The 25,384-nt window shown below is 37.6% G+C and overlaps 1 protein-coding gene across 6 annotated transcripts in view; it reads right to left on the reverse strand.

Moving 5' to 3' along the window:
• The window catches only part of BBS9 (Bardet-Biedl syndrome 9), a 276,456-nt gene that overhangs the window by 4,969 nt on the left and 246,103 nt on the right, over positions 1-25,384 (reverse strand). The window contains exons 23-24 of one of the 6 annotated variants that reach the window (XR_014884013.1): positions 1,710-1,761; positions 1,139-1,208 (exon numbers count right to left, since the gene is read on the reverse strand). The exons of 4 other annotated variants lie outside the window; for them this stretch is intronic. Coding sequence is in view for 1 of the 2 variants with exons in the window: in XM_085226609.1 (XP_085082735.1) it covers positions 1,139-1,208 (70 nt within the window). In the remaining variant the exon portion in view is untranslated. The remainder of the gene's footprint in view (positions 1-1,138; positions 1,209-1,709; positions 1,762-25,384) is intronic. One more of the 6 variants, XM_085226609.1, reaches the window with a different exon arrangement.

Genomic DNA, 25,384 nt, shown 5'->3' on the forward strand with positions numbered 1-25,384 from the left:
AGATACAAAAGACTAAAGCAGTAACATTTAAGCAACAGCTGGAAGCCCAAGCCCCCCAAGGGACTCAGAGGTCCCCCTTACTGACGTTTGTTGTTTTTTTTTTTAAAGGACAATTCAAAACACCATGTTAAGAGCTGATACGGGTTTACAAAGGTCAACCCTCAAATGGCAGTTCCTTTGTTCCAAACTCTTATGAGACAGCACATGCTGGGATACCAAAGGGAACAGCAGCAGGTCCCATGTTGTTCCATTAATGATCTAGAGGATGGAGGCTGGCAGCATGATAATGAGATGTGTGGAAGGTAGGAAACCCTGATGAGCTATAGCCACTTTGGAGAGGAGAAAGAATTATTGCTCTAGGACCTGAGAGATTAACAAGGCTCAGAGAAGATAAGATTCCATTTAAAATACATTATAGGACTAATCTTAAACACAGATGCTTGCTGAGGAAAGCCCCACAGAAGTAGCACAGTAGAAAGAGCTTAGAAGACAGGCACTCACAGCGAAATGGGCCACGTAGCTCAATGCAATTCAGAACCACAGAAGCCACTGCAGAGCCCTCAGTTCCTGTTCCTGACTATGTAGCTTTGCTGAAATCACATCTGCAGCTATTTACAGCTCTCTGTGCTACGTAAAAATACACGGGAGAATGCCTTCCTTTCCCACTACAGCCAGGAAGAGTTTGCAAACTGCTTTCTGCACGCTCTTAGGAAAGCTGGACACACACATAGTTAAGAAACAGCAAAAAGTGGTATGCTTATGTCAGCTGTTTGTCTCCAAACAGAACGGCCAAAGATTTACCAAAGTGACCCAAAGGCACCGATCTGTGTGTTAGCACTGCCCACTGGGTTGCACGCCTCAAAATGAGAGACAGAATTACTACACAGTGCCCACAGTGTGTGCACAACTGCATCTGAGGACTTCAGCTAGAGGACATTTGGAGATAAACAGGAAGAAAATAGCGGAGAGGCTTTGAAGAATGCTGAGAGAGAAGAAATCTTCGTGAAAAGGCTATAATTGCCTAATGTATTTTTACCTTTAGTAGAAAAAAGCCATAAGATTAACAATTAAAATTCAATTCTAAAATTATAAAGCAAGAATAATAATTATTGGGGACATAAAATAGCAGCTGGCATACCTTTCACAGACTGCTACTTCCATGACATGGACTTCTTGCAAATAATTCCCGTGTCTATTTCTGTAAATTGCTGTGCCAAAATGAGGAATGTGAATGGTTACTTTCAAGTCCGGGAAACACAGTGGATCAGCTAAACGTGATATGTTAGCTGTAATCACGGGCTGGCAAAACTGACACAATATAGCAGGAATGACTTCAGCATCACATAGCATTGCCTGACTGCACTATATACAACTATGGGTAACCTGGAATACTGCTGCGTCAGTCGAAGAACTTCTACATGAGTAAATTGTGGGAGAGATGAACTGACAGATGAGGTATAGACTGCAGCAATTTTTATTGTGTAACTCTAAAATGGGAGGCAATATGAAAACACAGCTTGCAATCATGAGCCTTCCCACCTCTACCCTATGTTTTTCAATACGCAGCATTTATTAGTCAGCCAGGAGAACAACATAAATTTTACATTATTTTAACTACAAGTAGCCACATGCTATTTGTAGCATGACTAACATTAGAGAGGTTTCTCATCAGTTTATCCTGACAAGCTTAGGCAGAACCGAAGAAATACCTGGTATAAAATTAAAAATTCTGTAGATGAAGGCTCCTCCATCTTATTTCAACTAGAAAAAAAAAAAAAAAAAAAAAAAAAAAAAAGTCTTTATCTCATCATTTTACTCCATATTTCCCATTAGAAAAACCTAAGTATTTCATTTTAAAGATAATACAAAAATCCCAACAGAACGCACAGTTAGAAAAATGTATTTTAAAGGGTTTATACCTCAACAGTTACAAACTGGGAAACAGTGCTTTTTGGAAATAACCATAATAAACTTTAACCCTTGTGCACTAGGCAACCCCTACCCAGAGTTTTTGGAGATAAGTTTTCAAAATTTAAAGCATGTGATTAAATTGATGTCCTGATAAATAACATGAGATTGCATGTATCTCAAGCTAAAAATAGAGTCTACCTTCATCCAGTTAATAAAATCCTCAAATTATGCTGTGCATTTCTCAGTCAGAGCACATTAGCAGCCCTGTGAAAGCCATTTCTATAAGCAAAGACATGGAATATTTCAGTCATGCCAATTCACCCTTCAAAAAGCATGACTTAATGCATACTACATATAACTGAGTCACAGAAAGTTCATTTGTAGATTAAAATGTATTTTTGACCATTGAAAACTGAAAACCGAAAGATCAAAGAAAATCAGTTATAGTTACCAAAAAAACCAAAGACAGAAGAAAAAAAACCAAACACACTTCCTGAAATTAAAAAAAAATAAAATAAATTAAAAGGAGGGATGATATTTGAGCATGACGGAATAAGGGAGCAGAAGGGAGGCAAAAGGATCATTTTCTGTAGTCATAAATTGTTCATACTAAGCATTATGGTGTAAGGTTTAAAGATGTTCAGGTTAAACCATTAGGCAATGGAAGAAACTACCTAGGGAGGTGGATAAGTCAAGGATTTGAGAGGTTTGTCAAGATAGGGTAGAAGAAACCCTAGTGGGGATTAGTGAAGAAGATACACAGCTTTCAACTGGATGACCTAAGGGATCTTCTCCAATCCTATCATTTATGCTGCTATGATTCATCCTAAGGAGAACATTTTGGACTCTGATGAATTACTGGCCGAGTTTCTTGGATACTATTGTACATTAGTCTACTCTGAAGCATGCATACAACTAACTCAAAGTTGGCTTTGAAGTATTTAATCTACGGTACTCAACACTTCCCAGTCTCTCTTTCATACAGTGACTCAGAAAAAGGGCTGTTAAAACAAGAGAACAAAAAGTTATTTTGAGTTCAGAGTAAGAGAAGGGAGGCACCACTTTCTTCAGCTCTTCCCACCAAAAAGAAAAGAGGAAAAAAACGCCCCATCTCATGGCCCGACGGGTAATTTTGCTATTTGTAGATCAGACATAAAACAGCCTTAGAAGAAACTATAGTTTTCAAGTAACTTCTTCATAAAATTTTGGATGCAAAAATAAAGTTCCAAATAGCCAAAGTGAATAGCTCTTTTTGCTTTTTTTTTTTTTTTTGTGTGTGTGTGTTAACAAAAGAAGACAGATTTTTCCTAGCACCTTCAAGTCATGTTTCCAGAAATCATAATTTTCTTCTTAGAATGTCATCTTCTCACTGCTAATAATTGTGATTAACATTATAAACTGCCTGAGAAAGTATATACAGCTTCCTTTTTCTTAGCATATGATCTTTATTCCATGGACACGATCCAAAAGGTTTTTCAGAAAGTTTAAGAATGTAACAATATCTTGCTTATCCCAATTTAGCCTGGAGTGCAAAAGGGATTAGTGTGAAACCACTGACTTTAATGCAGTGCTGAAGACTGACCATCATGATGGACAAGCCACAAACTTTCCTACAGTGTCTTTCTACATGAGAAATTGGACTTGATCAGTATTTGATACCACTTTCTGTGGAATAATAAACTGAAAGTGAGCTCTACCGTTCCCTCTCAAGTCACCAGTGAGCCACTGATCACTGCATACATAATTTTGAAAAGATCAGACTTTTGAATCTGAAAGGGGAGTGATGGTAGACAAATGAGTGGGAAGCATGAACTGAGTCATTCATTAAAGAACTGGGTAAATAGAAGAAATTTGCTTTTCATTTAGCAAGTGTGCCTGAAAGCAAGGAGTCCATTCGATGAACTCTTCTTTGTCCTAAGGGGCTATATACACCACAGGATGGATAATGTGAGACAGCAGTTTCCATCACTCTCTTTTCAATACGTCCTCTCCTAACTGCAATACCACAGGTCCAATTTACGCAAAGCTAGTATCAGCTCAGTTTTCCAAACTGCTGCAAAATAGCACGGTAGCCCTTACCTTGAGTTTAACAGTGTTTATAAACCCTGCTAAAATTTCTTTTGTCATTCTGACTTAATTCTGACATTGCAGTGTAACACGTAATAGCCCTGTAACACAAGGGAGATAACAAGCACCAAGGAGGCAACAAGTAACAACAGTGTCAACAATTAACAAATGCTCATGGATTATTATTTTATAATTAACTTGTAAGCACTTCACAAAGTTCCAGAGCATTTTGTGTCCCTAGGCTGTAATCCTCAATGGAGATTCTATAGACATGGGCTTTATTGCCATTCAGGCTGAGTGTGAAAAGGGACACATTAGGGAAAGTCACAGTAACTTCATTAACTTCATCCTGATAATGAATAATCTGTGGTGTGCTTGTGTTGTTCAATACTGATACCTTAAACTTTTATTACATCTTCTTTTGTACACACATATGTCCATACACATCTCTAGTACAAAGTTTTCTATCGAGAACCACATCACCCAAAAAGCATTAGAGCTGCCAGCAGGAATAAACAAGTAGATTGAATTACTGCCCATCTCTTTTGGAAAAGGTAAAGAGGTATGCAGCAGGTCACAGATCTTAGGACTACTAAAGTACTCAAGCTGTAAATGGTTAACAGTTCAGACTCCTATATTTATATAATGCTGTACATTTCTGTACTTTCTTCACATCTTTCTGCTTTATATTTGGAAAATGCCCAATACACATGAAATCTATCTACTGTAAAATTACAAAACTTGAACACTGGGAAAACCAACCAGGAACATTACCAAAAATTTCCAAGGAACAAAGTTCTTCTAATAACCATGGTGATTTTTTTTTTTTTTTTTTTTTTACTTATTTATTCATGTGTATACAATCATATATGTATACTATCATACTTATATATATGTATATATATAAATACTAACCTGGGAATAAGCATATTCTAAAAAAGGATCTAGCTTATGTTCATAACTATCAACATGGAAAGAAGAACTAGAGGAATAGGATGATGGCCAGTTTGAAGTAACAGAGCTTTCTAAGCAGCCCTCTAATAACAGTATTCTGAACTCCATTCAGGAACAACTAGGGAAAAAAAAATCATCAAAAAATTATTACAAACCAAACTGAATGTGCTTGCAGGGAGACAAATTGTGTAAAAAGCGTTTTATCTGTCGTGAAATAAAGTAATTGGTCATTAGTGAGAGAAATGCATTTTCAGTGGAGACCGAATTTTGACTGAAAGGTGCCTATTTTCTCCAAACGCCTGGCTTATCACAATCAGCTACCAAATCTTTGGTATTTTTCTATGAAAACTTGTAAATTGTTTTAGAGAATTTATTGTTTTCATTTAAAAATAGTCACATTTATGATTCAGCCTGAACAGATTATTTCTTGCTGGGAAGTGAATCCCTAAAAATGAGTTTGTCCTTCAGTGGCCAAATCTCTGTTCTTTCTAATTAGCTTCCAGCTTATGTTAGGGCAGCACACTAATCCAGTGAATTCTAAGGCAAAGAAAAAACCAAGGCACAAGAAAAAACTGAAACTTAGTTATGGCCACACAAATGTCAATGCTTAAATTTATTCTTCATTAAGTTTATATCTGACCATGCAGGTCCTGCTACCAAAAGTCCTACCAAGTATTTCAGAAACATTGTCTCTTTAATAATTTACTGTCAGAAAACTATATATACATTTGGGCTATGTACATTAAGGTTTGATGGATTAAACTAAATTAAAACCAGAGTCTTTCTTAGCATAGATAGAATTCTTTGCTTTTTCCTGGGGAGAAGCAATGCCATAGTAGCTGATCTTCTGCCTGCTTGATTCATTGTGCTCTTCTGTTGACTTCTCAGACAGACAGATTGGACAGCTGACTATTAACAAAACCTTTTTTTTTTTTTTTTTTTTTTTTCCCCACAGAAGTAATCACCATGACAGATAGGCAAAACACCAGGAGTAAGTTAGCTCTAGGGCAAGATTTTCCACCATTTTCATATGAATGGCAGGGAATCTACCACCCAGCAACAGTCTGCAGGAAGACCTAAGATCCTTCATGGGTATGAGACACATATTACAGATACATTCTACTCCTACGGGCCGGCCACATCTCATAATTGACATCTGAAGACCTACAATCTCCCTGATAATATCATCATTCATCATCTACCTCTGTAACTTCAGCTAATATTAAGCAAACTTTTCAGCTGAGATATTTCACTTTGAAAGATGCAGATGTAGGTCATACAAGCCATATGTCAGATTCCTGCTGAATTTGTCCCATCTATTTGGCTGTGAAACTGTAAATTGTTTAAGCACTTTTCATATTTCCAAAATCTTTCGGATTTTCATTTCACACTGAAATGTCGTAAATAAACTCCCCCAATTTTCTTTCTTTCTTTTATTTTTCTTTTCCTACAGCTAACAGATCACAAACCTAGGCAAAATACTTCATTCCAGGAGAAAAAGAGAAAACTAAATGAATCTTTGGAGGTTGTCACAAAACAACACATTTTCCAATGTGTTATGATTTAGTCAGAGTTTTTTTTAAAAACATTCACAGGGCTCTACACTTGTTACACGTGCCTCTGTCTTAAGTCAAAGCAGTACAGTTATCCTTCATTCGTGATATAATTGCCATAATGAAGCTTTCAACAAATGTACAAGCAAAGTATATTAGGCTTTGTCCAACATCAACTTCAGAAAAGTGTGGATTAAGAAGTATTCTGGATTTATATGGGGAAAAAAAAACATCACAGCATCTTTTTTATGAATAATGAGTCTGATACAGGCAAGTGTTTATGACCTGCTGCTTCTATTCAGGACTTACTGTGCTTCTATTGCAAGTATAACTTCTATGGCCACGGAATAAGTTATGTAAACATGACTTTCTCCAGTAGAGATTTTCTTTATTGTCTCAAGAGAACAGTACATATAAGCCCATGGTTTCTCAGTACCAAAAAGATACAACAAAATGGAATAAAATCCAAATAGAACAGCACAAGTAATTGTGTGATTCCACAGAAAACACAAAAGAGAAAATAGCTACAGGCAAAGTAACATTAGGAATTGTTTAGTGCAATGAAGAGATACCAAAGAGCATCAAGAAGATGGAAAGGAATCAAGGAAAGGAATATTCAGCTTGCTTTAATACCACATATTCTTCCAAGGGAAGTGATGGAAGCCATATGACTTATGACATTTGCAAATTAGACCAAATACTGCAATGAAGACAACTATCTGGCAGTGTCGAGGAGATGGTCAAGCTGATATAACAGGAGTTTTCCACTTCTAATTCCTATTATCATACAACAAATCTGAGGTGCTACAGATTCCTACGTGCTTTGTAATATTCAAAGAAACATTAGTTTTGCTTACCAGCAAGCATTCAGCAGCTGAACACTCATCAGTATGATGTTCCTTTTAACAATGGAACACTAGAGTGAGAATGATAAAATCACATTCAAGATTTCCACAGATTCTTCTGGAAATAACATACGACAGGATTTTATGCTTTGATGTCATTTTTCCTTTGGAGTCTTGTGGGAGAAAGGGTTCAGTAAAGAGGCAATTTTGAAGGAAAATGTGGGGAAAAAAAAGAAGACGGAAACGAAAAACAAAGGAAAACTAATACTTTTGTGTAATACTTTCCAAACTTGAATTTCACACATTCCTTTTAAGCTACACTATACGAGAAAAATTCTCTACAAGTTTTTTTTTTTTTCCACGTGCAATCTCTCGATAAGTCTCAGTGTTGGCTTAAAAGCAAAAGAACAAAATAAAAAAGACTGTATTCAAACAACAGATAAATTCTTGTCTAACTGCACACTTGCTTGTTTTTCTGAAATCTTACCTTTGCAAATGCAAAGGATGATTTTTGGGGAGTAGAGGTGTAATGAGACAGCAGTTTGGTAAGTATTCTGGTAAGTGTTCTTAATTGCCTTAACAGCTTTCTATACTAAAATATCTTTATTTCTACTACTTTTCCACTGATATCAGTCTTGTCTAATACAGATGGAAACTATGCCTCTGGATATGTCTAGCTACTATTACCAAGTTATCTTCATAATAGTAGCTAGAATGGCAATTTCAATACTCACCACAAAAGCTGTAAAGAAACTCAAATTTGACGATCCTATTAAGGCCCAAATCTGTGCATTCCTGAACAACAACAAGAGGTTTCTGAGCCCTCCATGCTCACACCAAAATTGGCAGAACCAGAGAGAGGGTAGCACTTTGCAGGCCTGAGCCTTTTAGCACCTCCAGAAAGACTGCTGGAAGCCAACATGCCTCCAACTAAGGCCTGAAATGATGAAAGTAACAGTTTTAAATGTATGGATTTTCTCATGCACTCAGGAAGCAATAAAAACTAAGTATAGTCAGACTGCAGGAGAGTAATATAGCTTTCATCATTTTCTGTGACTTCAGGGAAAACAAGCTGAACTTTTATAGACAGGCAATTCAGTATTGCAAATGTTCAGAAAACTGCAATGGGATTTCCACAGTAAAGTTATATTCAAATTACTGTTCACTGCAAGCACAATGCTGAAAATAAGAAATTTGGCTTCATGTAAATAAGTTGGTCTACTGCAACACAACTAACTGCCTTAGATCACAGGCTTCTTCTTGAACTGAACTCTAGTGATGCTAGGAAAGAGCAAGCTATTTTGTTTCAGTGGTTATATAAAGTTAAAATTATCTACATATTATCAATAAGGTGGAGTGGCTGAATCAAACTGGAGATGCAAAGAGAGATACTTTGAGAAAGGAGAGGAGTTGTAACGTGGTAAACAATTTCCAGAAAATACACTGGAATATAGTGAGAAAGGAATCCTTTGTTGTGCAGTGTTTCAATTCGTCAATCACATCGCAGTTCTTTCCAACTTCGGAAGAAGTTTGGAATATCCTGAGTTGGAAGGGACCCACAAGGATCACTGAGTCCAACTCTAATTTAAATCAGCAACTTAGAATGTTTAGAAATGAAATGTCAAATTCCAACACAGTTAATGTGTAATGTCACAGAAAGTTACTTTTAATAGTAATATATATTTAAGATCAGATACTGCAAACGTTGCAGTTATGTATAAGTAATTTCACTAAACTTAAGGAGTCCTCAAACATGTACACACTTGCAGAAGCAGAGCCTAATTTTCACAGTAAGTTTTTAAGCTGTTAGTTGATTTCCTATTTTATTTTGATATGAGCAGCATAATGTTACCAATTATTGCCAATGAATGCCCCCAGAAAATATCTCTTTTGAAGTCTGAAAGTCAGGCTTTCTAGACTCAGCAGCTATAGCTGTATAGCAGAGAAAGAGCCATCTTTGGGGCTGCTTTACCTTTAGTCTTCTTCTCATCCACCTGAGACAAACTAAAGACAGTTCAGTCATGCTTGAAGGTAACGTGCCTGCCAGTGGAATCTCAACAGTCTTCTTTATACCCAAATTAATGCTGTTCTTCCATACTTGATACAGATAAGGCTCACAAATCTATGGTTGAAGACAGCATCTAGCCCACTGTTATTTGTTCTTATTTACGTAAGCAATACTGTATGCCTCCCAAGAAGGCAGAGATTCACATTTTCACAAGCCACTTTCAAGTCAGTGAAACACTTCCTCAACAACATAAATCTATTCCTACTTGGCAGCTCATAGGCCAGAGTTGTTAGACTCATGTTTACTCACTGGGAGAGCAGTCAATCACTTATGCACAATACTGAATCAGCTGCAATTCCAGTTCAGAAAGCTGACTCCAATCATTGAAGCATATCATCAACTGAGAGCAGCAGAATTAAACATATCAGTACTGTGTTGAAAATAATGATATTAGCTGGGTGTATGCCTAAGCACTTTCCCAACAAAGAATCCAAGCACAGCCTTAAATGCTTTCCTAAATAATGCCTTGTGTATCATTCTTTCCTCTGTCCCTTCTAAAAAGAACCTAGTGACATCACCCAAGGAAATACCTAATCACACATTACATTTAATTTGATACAAATTTGCTTGTACTTCCTTAAGAAACAGATGCTTTTTTGTCTCCAAAGTGTTCTCAAAGGAGTCTTTGCTTCTACACATGGTATTTCTGATCTCTCACTGCGGGAGAGCTTAACATCAAAGTTCACACAGAGCTACAAAAGCCCTACTGGGGACTCTCAAGGTGATAGTCTGGGGGGGAAAAAAAGTTAAGAAGTTATTGAGACAGATTCTCTTGCAGCAAAATTGAAATTTAAATACAGTAGATGAAGATTTATCAAAACGTAGGCAGAGGCAGTTCCACATTGTCTGCTGCTAGGATCTTGCAACAGGTTGTATGCAATTGCTTCTCTCCCAGTGTATTTGCTGTTGTTGCTCTTCTTTCTGTAATGAGGGATTTTGTTGGAAGAACGGCAATTTACATCATGTGTAATATGCTTTGAGAGAAGCTGTGAGTTAAATTACAGACCACTCTTGCCTTTTAACCCTTACTTTCAATGCTGTGTAACAGTTTTCCAATTTGTCATCCGTGAAGTCATGGTCTGCAGCCGGTGAAACAGCATTAAACAGGAAAATAAACATAAATCTTGCAGTTCTTTCTAGAACTGCAAAGATATGATCATCTGCAAGAAATGGGCCAGCAGAAATCCATGATTGTGAAAGTGTGAGAGCCACTCATTCAATTCTGCATGAAAAGATCAAATCATGGCATTAAATGAAGGACAAGAAAACATTAAAGCATATGAGCAGCAAAACCAACGTGTCACAAAGTCTCAGATGCACTACTTAGGGGAGCATCTACTCTTCTCTCACAAGCAAGACAAGGGCACTTTTGAAATAGGTCCAAGTATTAGCAACACTTGGTGCACTGCAGCAGGACTACCAAGAAGCTTTGAAAACAAAGTCCCTTTAAGCATGGCAGAACAGTTTACCAGCTCACACACGACCTGGCCAGATCTTCTTCAACCACAGAGGAGAATTCAAATTCAAATTCAAAAATACAGTTTACCTGAAGAATTCCGTATATGCAACCAGACCGAGTCCTCATGGAGTAGTTTGGAAAATCATGTCTACTCACTTCTAACGAACTAACTAATTACAGATTTAAAAAACAATAAGTTATTCTCCTATCTATCACACATCATGAATGAGATGACACATGAAATGACAGAATGCTTGTAAAACAAAACTGGACCATACCAAGATACCTGTCTTCTCAGATGTTGCAACACCACTTTCCATGGAAGCCAAGACTTTTTGAATGTCTTCCTAGAAATATTTCTTACCTTCCAAATTTCAGAACCAAAATGTTCTCCACCTTTATTCACTCTTTGAAAACAGATCTACAAATCTCTTTATCCCACACGAAATGCCACCTTCATGTGACAGTACCCAAACCCAATGAATTTCAAATCTCATTTATTTATTTATCCGGGCACTTTCACAAGAGATGGAGTAAAGAGAAGGAGGATAACAAAGTCTAACTACAGCTTTAATGATTTCTGTGAGGTCCTTCTGTGCCCTTTTGACACACTGAGCTCTAACACTGCAATCCATCATGAGATTTTATACATTTGAACAAATAATTTTAACTAATAAGCTGAAGAAAATAATATAGGGCTTTTGCATATCTTCCTCAAAGGCATGTGCACATCTCTCCACAACTTTCTTCTTTCTCAATCAGTGTGTGTTCAAACAATGACAGGTACTGGCAATGGCCTCAGGGAGGGAGCAGAAAGTGACCTGCAAGACTCAGTGGGATCATGAGTCAACTGAAGTCATAAGTCAGCAGCAGCCTGTAGCTGATTGCCTCTGCCTCACCAGTAGGTGTTACTTCAGCCATTAATGCAAATTGCTGTACAGCAATGCTGCAGGCTTGTACACGCCTGCCAAGGTACATAAAAAATATCCAAACCCAACTAAAATCTGCCAGATTCTGGAAATATCATGTAACACCCTGCTTTGTATCTGTAACAGCATCCAAAGTAACATTTGGGAGCTCTGACCATGGTCACACCCATCCCTGTGTCTGCAGCAGAGCCTGAAGGCTTTTCATTGATGGTCATTCCACTTAATCGTTCAAAGCAATGCTTGGCTATTTGATTGCTGCAATTTAACATAGTAATAGCAATAATCCAGACTATACTTAAACCTTTCACAATACCTCCAAAACTGTTTATTAGCATTGGCTTCTGCCTTAGGAGTTATTTTCAACACCCTTAATACTTAAGTTCCTCCTCTGGCATATGTGAACCAGCCAAGACCATATGAAAAGAAAGCCTTATTTTTTTTTTGTTTGACTGAGTATTTGATAACTGCACTTCATTCACACTTTATTTCTTTAACCCCAGATCAGGCTAAAGCCATCTAAAATGCCCAGTCCGTGCAGTGTAACTTTAGTTCCAGGACAGAGCTGCACATTGAACACAGACTTTGTGAGTTGAAATTTAACAGCTCCTCTACAAACCCTGCGTTAGTTTCAAAGCCATCAAAATCAGGTTACTGTGCTCAACGTTTCTGAGCTGAGTATCAGCCATATCAGACTGAGGATTTATGGTTATGCCCTCACTAAATCTTATCTCTGAGCTAGTACCTTCCAATTGGTGAACGAGCCCCGTTTTGTAAATATCTTTAGAATGGAAAGCTCATCACCGACAGTCTGTCTGATCATGTATTTTCAATGAAAATAATACTTTCCATGGACTGGAATGACCTCTTTCTTAACACGTGAATTTGATCCCTCATCATATCGTTAGAACTTAGAAGAACTGAATTCAGAACTTATTTAAGACTTCTCACACCCAAAAGTCAACATTTACCAAGCAGTCATAAACATTAGACAGAGAAAAAAAAACAAAAAAACACACACACACTTCTCCTTAAAAGTAGGTTTTGGTCAATAGCAAAAACACAAGAGTAACATACAACATAACAAAGGATTTTAGAGTCATAAAGTCACAGAATATCCCCAGTTAGAAGGGACCCATGAGGATCAACCTAAGCATTTCACCATGTATCTAAAAGTGCTGTCCAAACTCTTCTTGCACATTAACACACTTGGGGTCCTGACCACTCAGTCTACTGAGGACAAAATATCTCACTTTTTTTTTTTTTTTTCCTGAAAAAAAGCTATATTTAAGACACCAGAAGACTGCAAGCAATAGTATCTTTATTAATGTTTTTTATAAAATGTACCCAACTTTTGTCTACACAACCAATGCAGGTGAAAGGCAGAAATATGCAGCCTTTCAACTATACATAACGTGAAAGAACAGAATTTCTCTAGGAGAGCTTTTTACGGCAAAGCCAATGCTTATAGAAGCAGGGCAATTGGAAGCAGGTGGGAAGCAGTACAAGGGCTTCTCATCATTCTGAGCATATAGTTCAGCCACTAATAAATAATAAGGCCTCTATGCTCATTCAGTTTTGTACTTCTCTTAAATCAAGGCCACTCAATTGCATCAAAAAACATGTTGTACAATTTGGATAAAACTAAGAATAATAAGCTCACTTTCTTACTGAACTGTGCTCTACTTGTATTATTTCTACTTGACAAGTAGACGTTACCTATAAGAAAACAGAATTAAAAACTTTCTGAAATCAGCAGTTTCTAATTTCTTATATTCTTGGTGAAATCTTAGAGGATGCTACACTTGAAAACAAAACTCAAGATGTAAATATGCCCACATGATAGCACATAATTAGATAATCATGTAGATATGTATGTGTATTCACTCTGCCAAATTCTGCACTGTCGCTATTATTTATATTTGATCTGATAGCTGGAAGACACTCTTTAGACCATTTTCTTTAACACTGTAAACAGTAGATAGCATCATCCTTTGCATTCATTAAAAAGTCAGAAAGAAAACTTTTACCACATTCATTTTTTGCTAATTTAAAAGTAAGAAGAAGATAAAAGGGCAGCTTGCATCTCATCATGTTGAATTGTAGCAAAGAGAAAGAAAAACAAAGATAAAGCAAGAGTTTACAAGGTAAATCTACTGATAGCTGAACTTGTTCAGGATAAAATAAAAACTATAAATCAACTTGAAACAGTTTGAAGTATTAAATGATGAGTTAATTTTCTGGCACCTTTCATTCCTTCACTCTCACAGTATCTATTTTCTCAATCATTTTTTAAATTTGGCTCCTGGCTGCTATTAAACAATAAAATGGAGAATGAGACTACAAACAGCTTTCTTTCGAAACTGTGTTTGCCAAGGAGTGGAACTGTAACCTATGTCTGCAGAAGCACTTCTTTTCAGGTCCTTATATAACTCTGAAGGATAGAGAGGCTGCAATGTAATGAAATTGGGCACCTTTTTTCTTTCTTTTTTTTTTGGTCTGTGATTACATCTCACTTACGAAAGTTGAATGATTGCTTTATGGAAAGGATTTGATTTTATCACACGTTTTCATTCCCAGCTACATCAAAATGCAGAAAATAATATTTTAAAAAATGAGCCTTTTTAGGAAGTTTCATTTTGGCAGTGTCTCTGTAAAATGAACTGTGGTTATGAGGAACAACGGAAAGAATGGTCAGGTTTCCTATGTGTTTCTTTCAGAGATTTGCATGCTCCTTTTCCCACAGTTTGTCCAACTAAATCCACCTATGTGCCCTCATCTCATCTCACAGTACCCTCAGCTGCCCTTCAAGTCAACTGATTTCCTCCTGAGCAAGATCCACAAATTAGGCTGGTTTTGAGGTAAGGCTGTGCTTACACAAGACCACATCAAATAGAACAGATAGCTATTACATTTATGTTTGAACTTTTCCCCTAGAAATCTGAACTTTACCTTTACTATCACTTGACAATTTCCATAAAATTTCTATGCAATTATTTTTTGAGATATGTCTCTCTCTTTTAAATGCATCAGAAATTGGCCATGGAGGTTCAACAAGGGCATGGAGAGAAGAACAAAATGCAAATATTATGATGATTCAAGGTTTCAAAGAAGGTTAAAAAAATGAAAATATTTCTTAGATATGAAATGATTGGATATTTTGAAGTTATAATTTTAGGAGAATTCTGTTCAGAAAATCCAAATACTCCATTTAAATACGTTCTATTTTGTGTCAAATAACAATGTGTGCATATTCTGCTTGGCCTCCTGCTAAACAGAGTAGCTTCCAATGAGTAATTGTTGAGAATCGACATCCTCAAAATCAAAGGCTCACACTGTGACACTGAGTTATATACTCAGCTTGGAGAAACATCCATAACCAAGCATAGTTATTTTAGAGGTTTGCATTAAATTTGAATAGAACAGCAACTATAGCTTGCACCACTCATTTATTTTATTAAATGCCATGTGTCGAAAAGCCAATGTAATTTTTAAAAGGTGGACTAAATTCACTATCTCTGAAAAAAATACCCTGGTTGTTCTGTAAAAAAAAAAAAAAAAAAAAAAAAAAAAAAGTGGTATTGAAAATTGCATCACTTGAAAAGATGACATTGAAAATGCCCTTTAGCTGGAGATGTCTGATTTAATCCCAAGGTTTCTGTGACACAGAGCAAGTTCTGTCCCATGTGGACATGGCTGACAGGTTGGCAGGAGCCCAGGGCACAGCTCTGCACACACTCAGTGTTGGCACAAGGGTCTCCACCACATGCCTCAGCTCACTGCTGCCATCCTGCAAGAGAGCTGTAACCCTGCTAGGCCTCTCTGAGGACGTAGGGAAGGTTGATGTGAAACTGGCAGAAGGTGAATTCTGTGGGCCTCTGCCTAGCTGCAATGCTGGCTTAAGTCTTTGAGACAGCATTACATTAGGCTGTATATGACTATCTCCTCTATTCCTTCACCTGAAGCAAAGCTTGAGAGATTTTTCTCCACACCTTTGCTTGAGGAAATTCTCATTAGCTGCAACCTGGAGTTGCTATTTCAAGATTTCAGTTGGAACAGCAAGAATAATCTTGCCCAGTGGATGATACTTTCACTGACAGGAGAGAACGAGCAAAGAGCCAGGATTCTGAGGTGATGAGAAGAGACTGAATCCATAGAGTGAACACTTTACAATAAGGATGTGTAAAAACAGGTGCACATTTTCAAGATGAAATTATCAGGAGAGGATTTTTTTAAATACGTAGTTCTGGATGAAGTACTAATTGGGAAACCTCATCTTCACAAGCACAAGGAAGAGGGAGATTCTGTCAGCCACCACACAACCTCAGATTGCACCACCACAGCAAGGCTTTGATGGAGCAGCAGGGAAGGAAGGCACAGTTATGCATCTGACACAGGCACACTAAACAGAGAGCACCTCTGTGGTGGGGAAACTCTCTGACGGGAACGTACAGCATGCAGAAAACACTGTTGGAGCTAAATTGTGCACAATTCCACTATTTTAAAGGAATCTGGGTATTATTAAGCAACCTTTATAGTGCTACACCTTAATGGGGCACACCAGTTAAGAAAATGCAGTATGGTAACATTAAAACATATGCCAGCAATCTTCTGCTGCTCACAGATTTGAGAGAACGGAACGGCTTAGGCTGTGATGATCTCAATACAACTTATTCAGATGTCTGGAATAAGAGAGAATATAGAATTTCACCCAGTAATTTACTCAACAAGCCCTTAACTTCAAATTGAGCTTTTTGATGTAAAAACTTGAAGTGAAGAATGGAACACATCTCTAAGGAAGTTATACCTCTTTGCTCAATTTTTTTTTTAAATATTGCCCTTTATTTCTAGTTCCAATTTTTTTCCAGCTGTGTACATGTGCAATACACTGGTTTGAAAATCATTATCTGGTTTTGTTCATCTCTACTTTAAATCAAACAAAACAGAAGAGGAAGTAAAAAGTAGCTGTAATATGCACATTACAGATCACTTATCTCATGTCTAGTGTCACACAAAGTATGAGATAATGATCTTGAATCCAACGCACATTGTCTACTGAAATTGTCACTGCTTTGATAGTGAGTTCAATTTGTCAGTACTTAGAAGGATTAAATCTTGGTGAAGTACATATCTGAGCAAACTATAGCCAGCACAGATAGTTTTCCCATTTGTCAGAGAGTTATGGAACTAAGGAGACAAAAATGCACATTTAGCTTCAGCAGATTTTTCTCTACAGGACACGTAATAGTCTGGTGGACTTCTCTCTTTTTTTTTTAATATGTTTAAAAGACAGATGACTCTCTTCATGCATAAAACTTTGCTTTAATAAGTTGTTTTACTGCCAGATCATTTTCATTACAAAATAACAGTACATTTTTTAAAAACAAATTTGCTTCTCTGGATGGAATAGGAACTCAGTCACATGCTATATGTCAGTCATTGGAAGAATGGAGTGGAGATGCTGATGGTCCTGGCAAAGTGAATCTGAGTTTTATAAGCTATAAATTTGTACTCTGCACATTGGAATTTTATACTGGAAAGGTCTCTACTGATTAAGATGGGTGTTTTCTGCAGTAGAAAGCACTGGCAAATATTTCCCCAGAAACCTTCAGCTTTACTGTCATAACACAGTAACAAGGGTGGAATAAGCTTCTCTCTCAAGAAATTCTCAGCTCAGAAAGGCATTCTGTGGGAAGATGAAGATAAACTGGGCATTTCTGCAGTGTCCTAAAAACAGCCTTTCAGCCCACATGGTAGGAAAACAGGCATTATGGAAATGTAGCTGCACAAAGTTGCTGTGATGTAAGAGGGAAAGGGAAGAGCACTGTTCAATGCTGTTTCTGAAATACAGGGGCATCTCTGCCACCTCTGATGGAGCGCACTGACCAAAGACAGTGGCTGGTGATGAAATCTCCAGCCAGATTTGTGGGACTCTGGCTGACCTGAGGCAGCAGAATTCATGGTGCAAACATTAAATTTCAGAAAAATATAACATTCATCAACAAAGTAAGAACAACACCAGGAACACAGTTATATCCACTTCTATGTCATCTTTTACTGAAGACTTTAGTCCTAAAGCCATTCCTGTCAGCTGCTATGCAGAAAGTAGCATTACTAAAGACAGAGGCTTCACAATTTAGAAATACAGAATTTAGAAATATAGACACTGGGACCAGGTCTCCCGATCCGGTCATCCAGCTGAGAAACAACAGGCTACTGTTGCTTTGTTTCTAACCACTTCCTGACTGTAGTTTAGCTATTTAGCCTTTCACCACCTGGTTTGTATTTGATTTGCAAAAATAAAAATAAACAATCTCCCGCAAGTAACAGCAAGAATATTGCACAGTATGCAGTTTGTGACCAAAAAGGCTAGAGGCTGAGGCAATATAATCCCTGGTACCTAAGCCACAGGTCAGGTTGGTTGCCAGTTAAGCCCATATTTCTGGTTTGAAGCATCCGTTGAACTCTTTCAAACAATAAGAAAGATTTGTTCCATCACTGAAATAGAAAACCAAATTTAAGGATGGCTGTGTAAATAAAGAGGAAATTCATTCAAAACCAGTGACCCAGAGGCCAGTTATTTCTGGAATATAAAGAAAATTAACCTGGGAAGAAGTCTTAAAGTTTGAAGTTAGAATTCCACTGCTTTCCTTCAATATGAATATATACACAGGAATAAAAATAGCCCTGAAATACAAAATTTAAAGAATTAACAGATTTTTTTTCAGACATTACATGGATGGAACTCGTGTTCTATTTTATCATCAACATAAAGAGATCATTGCTGAAATAAAAAACTGTGGTTCCTATTTTCTTCCTTGTAAATAATATTGCATATTTTATTGCTCATAATTGTACATCCTACTGTGAAATTATAAATATTTTGTAAATTTAAAATATTGTTTTATAAATAGTCAGTTCCATCCATTGCAACATTTTATGGCTAACTTAGTCATTATAATTTTAATTTACTCACTTTTTATTAACCCTGAGATTAGTTCTTCCTACACAATTAAGCCACAAACTTTGAGTAGAATCTATTTGAATCTGCTTTTCCACAACATTCTATGGGAAGGCATTCTACAATTTTCAATCTTCACTTTATTTTTATGCCTGCTGCCTGATACTTTACTCAGTAGCTCTACTCTTAGTATTTTGGAAATCACTAAACAATCCTTCCTGATCTCCTCCATACCACTCAAGATTTTCTGCCTCTATCATATCACATCATGCCTCATTTATCTCTCTGCTACTGCAAAGATCTGGTCTTTAGCTTATTTGTTCTTTATTTTTATTTTGTTACCCACATGGACCTCAACCAACATCTCTTTGCTTCATTTTCTAATAGACCCTGTATCTTCTCTAGACTATTACCTCTGCAAACTACTCTGCTACTTCAGGTAGAAATTTTTTCTTCTTTGGAATTTTTGTCTTTTCACTCAGAGGGTGGTGAGGCACTGGAACAGGTTGCCCAAGGAGGTTGTGGATGCCCCATCCACGGAGGCATTCAGGGCCAGGCTGGATGTGGCTCTTGGCAGCCTGGTCTGCTGGTTGGCGACCTGCACATAGCAGAGGAGTTGAAACTCAATGATCATTGTAGTCCTCTTCAACCCAGGCCATTCTATGATTCTACGATTCTATGATTTGGTTGAGTGGTCACTGCTGGAGAAAACTGGGGTCTAGTTTTCTAGGGTTTCCATTAGGTCTTTGTCTCAGAAAGGCACATACTCAGAAAGACACATACTCAGAAAGACACATACTTTTCCTTCCCCTAGAAAGACTGGGAGGAGACAGCATGTATCTAGACAACACTTCTGTCTGCAAAAGGCCCCATTGTTCAAGCGAGGGACATTTGATACCTACAATGAGAATGAGAATGCATCTTTCCAGACACTGCTCCTTAGGTGACAAATTCTGTCCTCATCTGTGACTGTCACAAGCATGAACAGGACTTACAATGTTAATGGGATTCATAGCTTAACTTAATCCCCAAACTGAGACAAAAGCCATTTAGGTAATCCCTTATCTGTTAGGACTATGTTTCACTTCCTCTACACACTCCTCACCAAGAAGGGCAGAGATGAGCGGAGTAGTTTAGTTGTGGGAACCCCAGCTGAGCTTGTAATGGGAACCACCTGCCCATTGGCTTTGACAGAAGAGAATTTCTCATTATATTCCCTTTATACTGCTTACTTTAGAAAAAACAATAAAAATTCAATGTCGTGTTAAAAAAGAGAAGGTGACTTGAAAGGGTAAGTATGTATGAAGAGGGCTAGCAAAAAAAAAAAAAAAAAAAAGACGGCTGTTTTGTAAATGTACACCCAGCATCATGGTGGGATAATAAAACAAAACATACATAAAGGGGATGCAAAATGTGGTGGAAAAGACAGAAGCCACAAGGTAGAGCAATTTCTTCCCATCTCAAGACAATGTCATCATTGCAGACAGTGCAAAGTAAATTTCTTCCACTTTCAATAACCGGTGTATTGCTGACCTATGAATGTCCCAGCTCAAATGTCCCAGCTGTTTCCCAAAGCAATCACTGAGCACCACTGACACGAATTCCTTTCACTCTTTCCACCTCAGTTATGTAAGAAGTCTTGCTACCCATGTCCAAAGTTAATATTCCATAAACTGCTACTCTTCCAGCAAAATCCCTGCAAGCAAGTTGGATGTATTGTAGAGTGATGATTGAAAAACACTTTGTTGTGGTTCTAAGATTTTCATAAAAGTTGATTCAAACACTGTCTGCCTTAGCTGAGTTTTGAATGTAAAAGCTGAATGAGCCATCAGAAAGGGAGTCAATTTTTTTTGGCAACATGACACAATTTGAGAATCTCTTGTGCTCTGAGCTTACAAACCCAGCTGAGATCAGTCAGTGTGGTACCTGCATGATAAACTTCCAAGGATAAAAGGAACCGCCAATCCACAGCTGATGACAGAGTGGATGATACGCTCCTCTCTTTGCATAAGCATCTGACTATCAAGACATTAAATTACCACAGACTGTGTTTATTAAAGGGGATAACTCATTGAACTGAGCATCTCAGAGCTGTGAGTTAAGTTATAGTTAGGCAAAGATCATTTGGGAGGACCTAAAAGCAAGTTTCTAGTCTCTTCGCACTCATCAGAAAGGTGGCAGAATTTAACCTACTATTAGAAATGAAAAGCAGCAAACTTTTCCTTCTAAACACTGATATGCTGACTAACAATATTCACTTTGGAGTCTCAGTGGGATACAGTACTTTCTTCATGCTTTCTCCTGAACTGTTGTGTAGTGTTGCTAAGTACTATTAAATACTTACCGCATTCCACCCCAGGGGTGGCTCCATTTCAGCGCTGGGCAAAGTGATCCTTACTTAAACATTACTTAGCTCACAGGAGCGCTGTGAAACTTAATTAAATTAATGCCTGTAAAGTGCTTTGAGGTTCTCAGATGAAAGGTGCTATAGAAATCCAAAGTACTATTAGCGTTTCTGAGGATAGGTGGAGCAATTTGGATGAATTAAAAATCCACATAAATCTTCCCTCAAAGCAAAAGTTTTTGCAATTTCAGTTCACTTATTTTTTATTTTTGTTTTGATTTTAGTATCTTTACAATTCCTGACTTCACCTTCAATTGAAATAACCATTTTAAATGAGACAGAACATATTAATGCCTCTAATGTCTCATTCTTTTTTGGCCTCTTTACCTCTGCTCAAAATGCTTTCTCAGTATTTCAGACCACGCTGCTCTCAAAGATCATAGCCATCTTTCTATTTGTGATCTGTTACACAGATGATTTTTATTTAACAGACAAAAAATAATCGACTCCTGAACCTTCACTGAATCTGTAGTCACAGAATTAGCACAGCAATCTACTGTTACTAGAGAGTTAGCTCCAGTCTCTACATACATTGAACAAAAACAACAAAAAGCCTAAACGCAAATGAAAAATATAAGCTGTACCATCAACTTGATTCTACAGACAGGGAAAACGAGAGCTCTTGGAGCCCTGAGAGATAAGACTTCCCCTTAGTCTGTCTGAATGGCCTTGAAATAATACCGTTTTTTGGTATATCCAAACTAAGACTTCAGAGATACTACTTTCTTTAAGAAAAAAAAAAAAAAAAGGAATTAAATCCAAAAGATTATAGTCAAAGTACTCTGTTACCATGCAAGCAGAGGGCTGCCTTTTGCATGGCATGTAATGGACAACTATATAAGAAATGCAGTTCTAAAAAACGCAAACATGAGGCATTATTAAAATCATGTTACAACATGTAAAATATATCAAGCAGAAGATAATTAAATCCCATAAATCCTACAAAAATGCTCATTCTCATGAAATTCCCAGCTTAGCTTCCAAATCAAAACAATATGAATAAATATGCTCAAACAGAAAAACTACAGTACTGGAACTTCAAATCTTTAGAGATTTGTCCCTCACTAATTTTCTTTACAGTTTGGAACTGGGGGGAGGAAATCTGCAACGCCGTCACCTGCAAGAGAGCACAGAGGGATGTGGGTACATAAAACGGTATGGCCACTTTGCTTCAGTAGTGCTCTACTCAGTGCAGACCAAGAGGAATTTTTATTGATTCACTGTACTTTGGGGGTTTGGCATTTAGTCGTATAACACTACTGTGAGAAACCATTTTTAATCTCAAGTATGCATGACTGCTTATGACTACTTCAATGTTATGAGGTAACTATCCAGGAAAAGAGAAGGCTGTGGTTGTAAGGAGGAAATCCCAATCTCTGACCTATATATGTTCACTATAATTGCCATCTGCTTATAAAAATATATGCTGGGTTTGACTGAATATATGTGTTCTTTTAACAGAACACAATAACATCAACCAAAATAATACCTTGCATGAAGCGAGAGAGCATAATACATCAAATGTTGCTCAAATGTGGAACTGTAATTCAGCTAGCAAATAAAAACACCTCAGCCCAGTGATTGATCAGAATACAATATATTCCACTTAAATGCAGCCATAAACATTGAATCTTTTTTTATGTATATGTTCTAGTGCAGTCAACAAACATATGCCATAACTTCCATGGTGAACTGGCTCTACCAGGGTGTGGCAAATGTTTTCCTTTCTTGTGTTGCCTACAACCATGGTCTAAGAGTCTTCCTCTCAACCAGACAAGACAAAAACCCACCTAAGGACATTTTCATAGCTTAAATCCACTCATGTTGACTACATATTTTCTTTCAAATGTATACCCAAACAGTACTGATATCACTTTTCTTCGTCTTCGCTCTGGAAGCTGCTTAATATTAACAACCATCTTTGCAAGAAAGAATTCCTCCTCACTTATTTTCATTCATGGCACCTCACACATCTCGTTCATAACTTTTTGTCTTTCACTCTAGACAGGTTCCAAAAGCCTTTAAAGACCCATTCCTTCAATTCCCTCAAAAATTACACACATATTGAGTGGAATCCCTCTTACCTCAGTAGGATCCCCTTCTTTCCTAAAGAACACAGACCTAGTTATTTTGTGTAACTGAAACCCTTGAATTACTGCATTATTCTAACTGTCCTTTGCTCCGCTGTAACTTTTCTCTCTGTATTTTCCCTCTTTTAAAATAACATGCCTTCCTTATACAGACGTAAAATTATTTCCCACAGCTATTCCTGAAATTTCAAACAGTGTTTTTTTGCAGTTTAATGCAAACATTATTTATACAACGCCTTTCATCCAAAAAGCTTAAAGAACTTAACACTTTAAGTTTTACCATATCTTGGTGAACTCCCTCTTTATTTGAAAATTTCTTCCCTCTGGGCAAGACTATATCCACATTACAGGACCAGAATCTGAGGCACTGGGGACCAGAAAGCCAGCAGCCATGGCTTCACCCCTGGTAGAAGCTGAGTACAAGCTGCTTCTCACAAGGAATGCACATCCTGCCTCCTAGCCTGTGAACAGGGCTCATGCAGCCATGACAAATGCAGGGAATGGATCCAGAGGAATCCATGTTTTGTTGGGTTGCTTTTTATCTGAAACTGTTCCTTAGTCCATGCCACTGCACAGACTCTGGTAGTGTCACCATAAGGCAAGGAATGTACATGGCCAAGGTGAAAGCACAGCTCTCACTTCTTTCAGCATCATCTAGAATTTAAATGACTTAGATCATTGTAAAACTGCAGCAACAGCTTAGAGATAGGTAAAACAAGCACCCTAAGGATTTAGACAAGAATATACAATGGTGACAAGTTTTGCTGAACCCCTCCACTTCTGTCTTATCTCCTATTCTATTATTCTAGTTTCTTGCTCCCACCCAATCCTTATGCTGGTGCTCATCAGACTGCACAACTAAATTAACACAACCCCACAGAAAAGCTAAACCTGCAGAAAACACACATAGATTTTTTTTTTTTCTGCTGGGTTAGTGAATTGAGTCAGCTCAACAAAGCACTACCCTAAAGGCAAGGCAAAGGGCTCCAGAACTGGGGAGAAAGAGGAGGAAAGGAACAGAAGGAAATAGATCTTAGATCAGTTGCCTCCTATAATTCCACACTAAAGTACTGTAAGAATCACAGCTACTCAGTTGCAACAATTCCCCAGAAATACTTGCTATTCACATAGTGCTCTACTTGCAAACACTTTAGACCTTATCTCAAACAGACCTAAGACCACTTGTCTTGCTCACTTTTTGCCAATATTTGCTGACTTCCTATTTTCTTTCTCAATTTCTTAGTTTTTAGTGTCATTCAGTTCATGTACAAATCTCTATTGAGTGTTTACTGACTTCCACATTCCCCAGTTACCTAACTGAATCACACTCCTCTCCATGCACTAATCTTTAAAACTTTTCCTCTTTAACTTTCCTTAACTTTTCCCTTTCTGGGCTTGTTTAGCTTGGAGAAGAGAAGGCTGTGGGGAGACCTCATTGTGGCCTTCCAGAACTTGAAGGGAGCCTATAAACAGGAGGGGGAACGGCTGTTTGTGAGGGTGGATAGTGATAGGACAAGGGGGAATGATTTCAAACTGAGACAGGGGAGGTTTAGGTTAAATATTAGGAAGAAGTTTTTCACCCAGAGGGTGGTGAGGCACTGGAACAGGTTGCCCAAGGAGGTTGTGGATGCCCCATCCCTGGAGGCATTCAAGGCCAGGCTGGATGTGGCTCTGGGCAGCCTGGGCTGGTGGTTGGTGACTCTGCACATAGCAGGGGGAACAAGATGATCTTTGTGGCCATTTTAAACCCAGGCCATTCTATGATTCTATGATTTCCCAAAATCCTTCAAAATTTTTCCTCAAAGTACAAATGCTGTTTTCCTTTTTTCTTCATTTTACTTTCCACTTATGATCATTTCTTTCCTTAACACATTTCTGAATTCCCAATCATCCCCTGTGAGTTAGTAATGCAAGCAGTAAATAAATGTAAGTCTAAACAAGTGTGCCACAACTGATCTGAACAAAGCTGATGCACCACTCTATAGCTCTGCCCCATTCATCTCTACAGATTCAATTTACAGCAACACTTCTCTAGGAAGCAGTAAATAAGCTATTGTCTGCATGACAAATTCATACACACAAAATCATGTGCGAAAACCTCCAGATTTGCTTCAGACATGAAAACCTTAGATTTAAACTTTTCATG

Source organism: Meleagris gallopavo, chromosome 6 (assembly GCF_905368555.1).
Source record: "Meleagris gallopavo chromosome 6, MGAL_WU_HG_1.1, whole genome shotgun sequence".
NCBI lineage: Eukaryota > Metazoa > Chordata > Aves > Galliformes > Phasianidae > Meleagris > Meleagris gallopavo.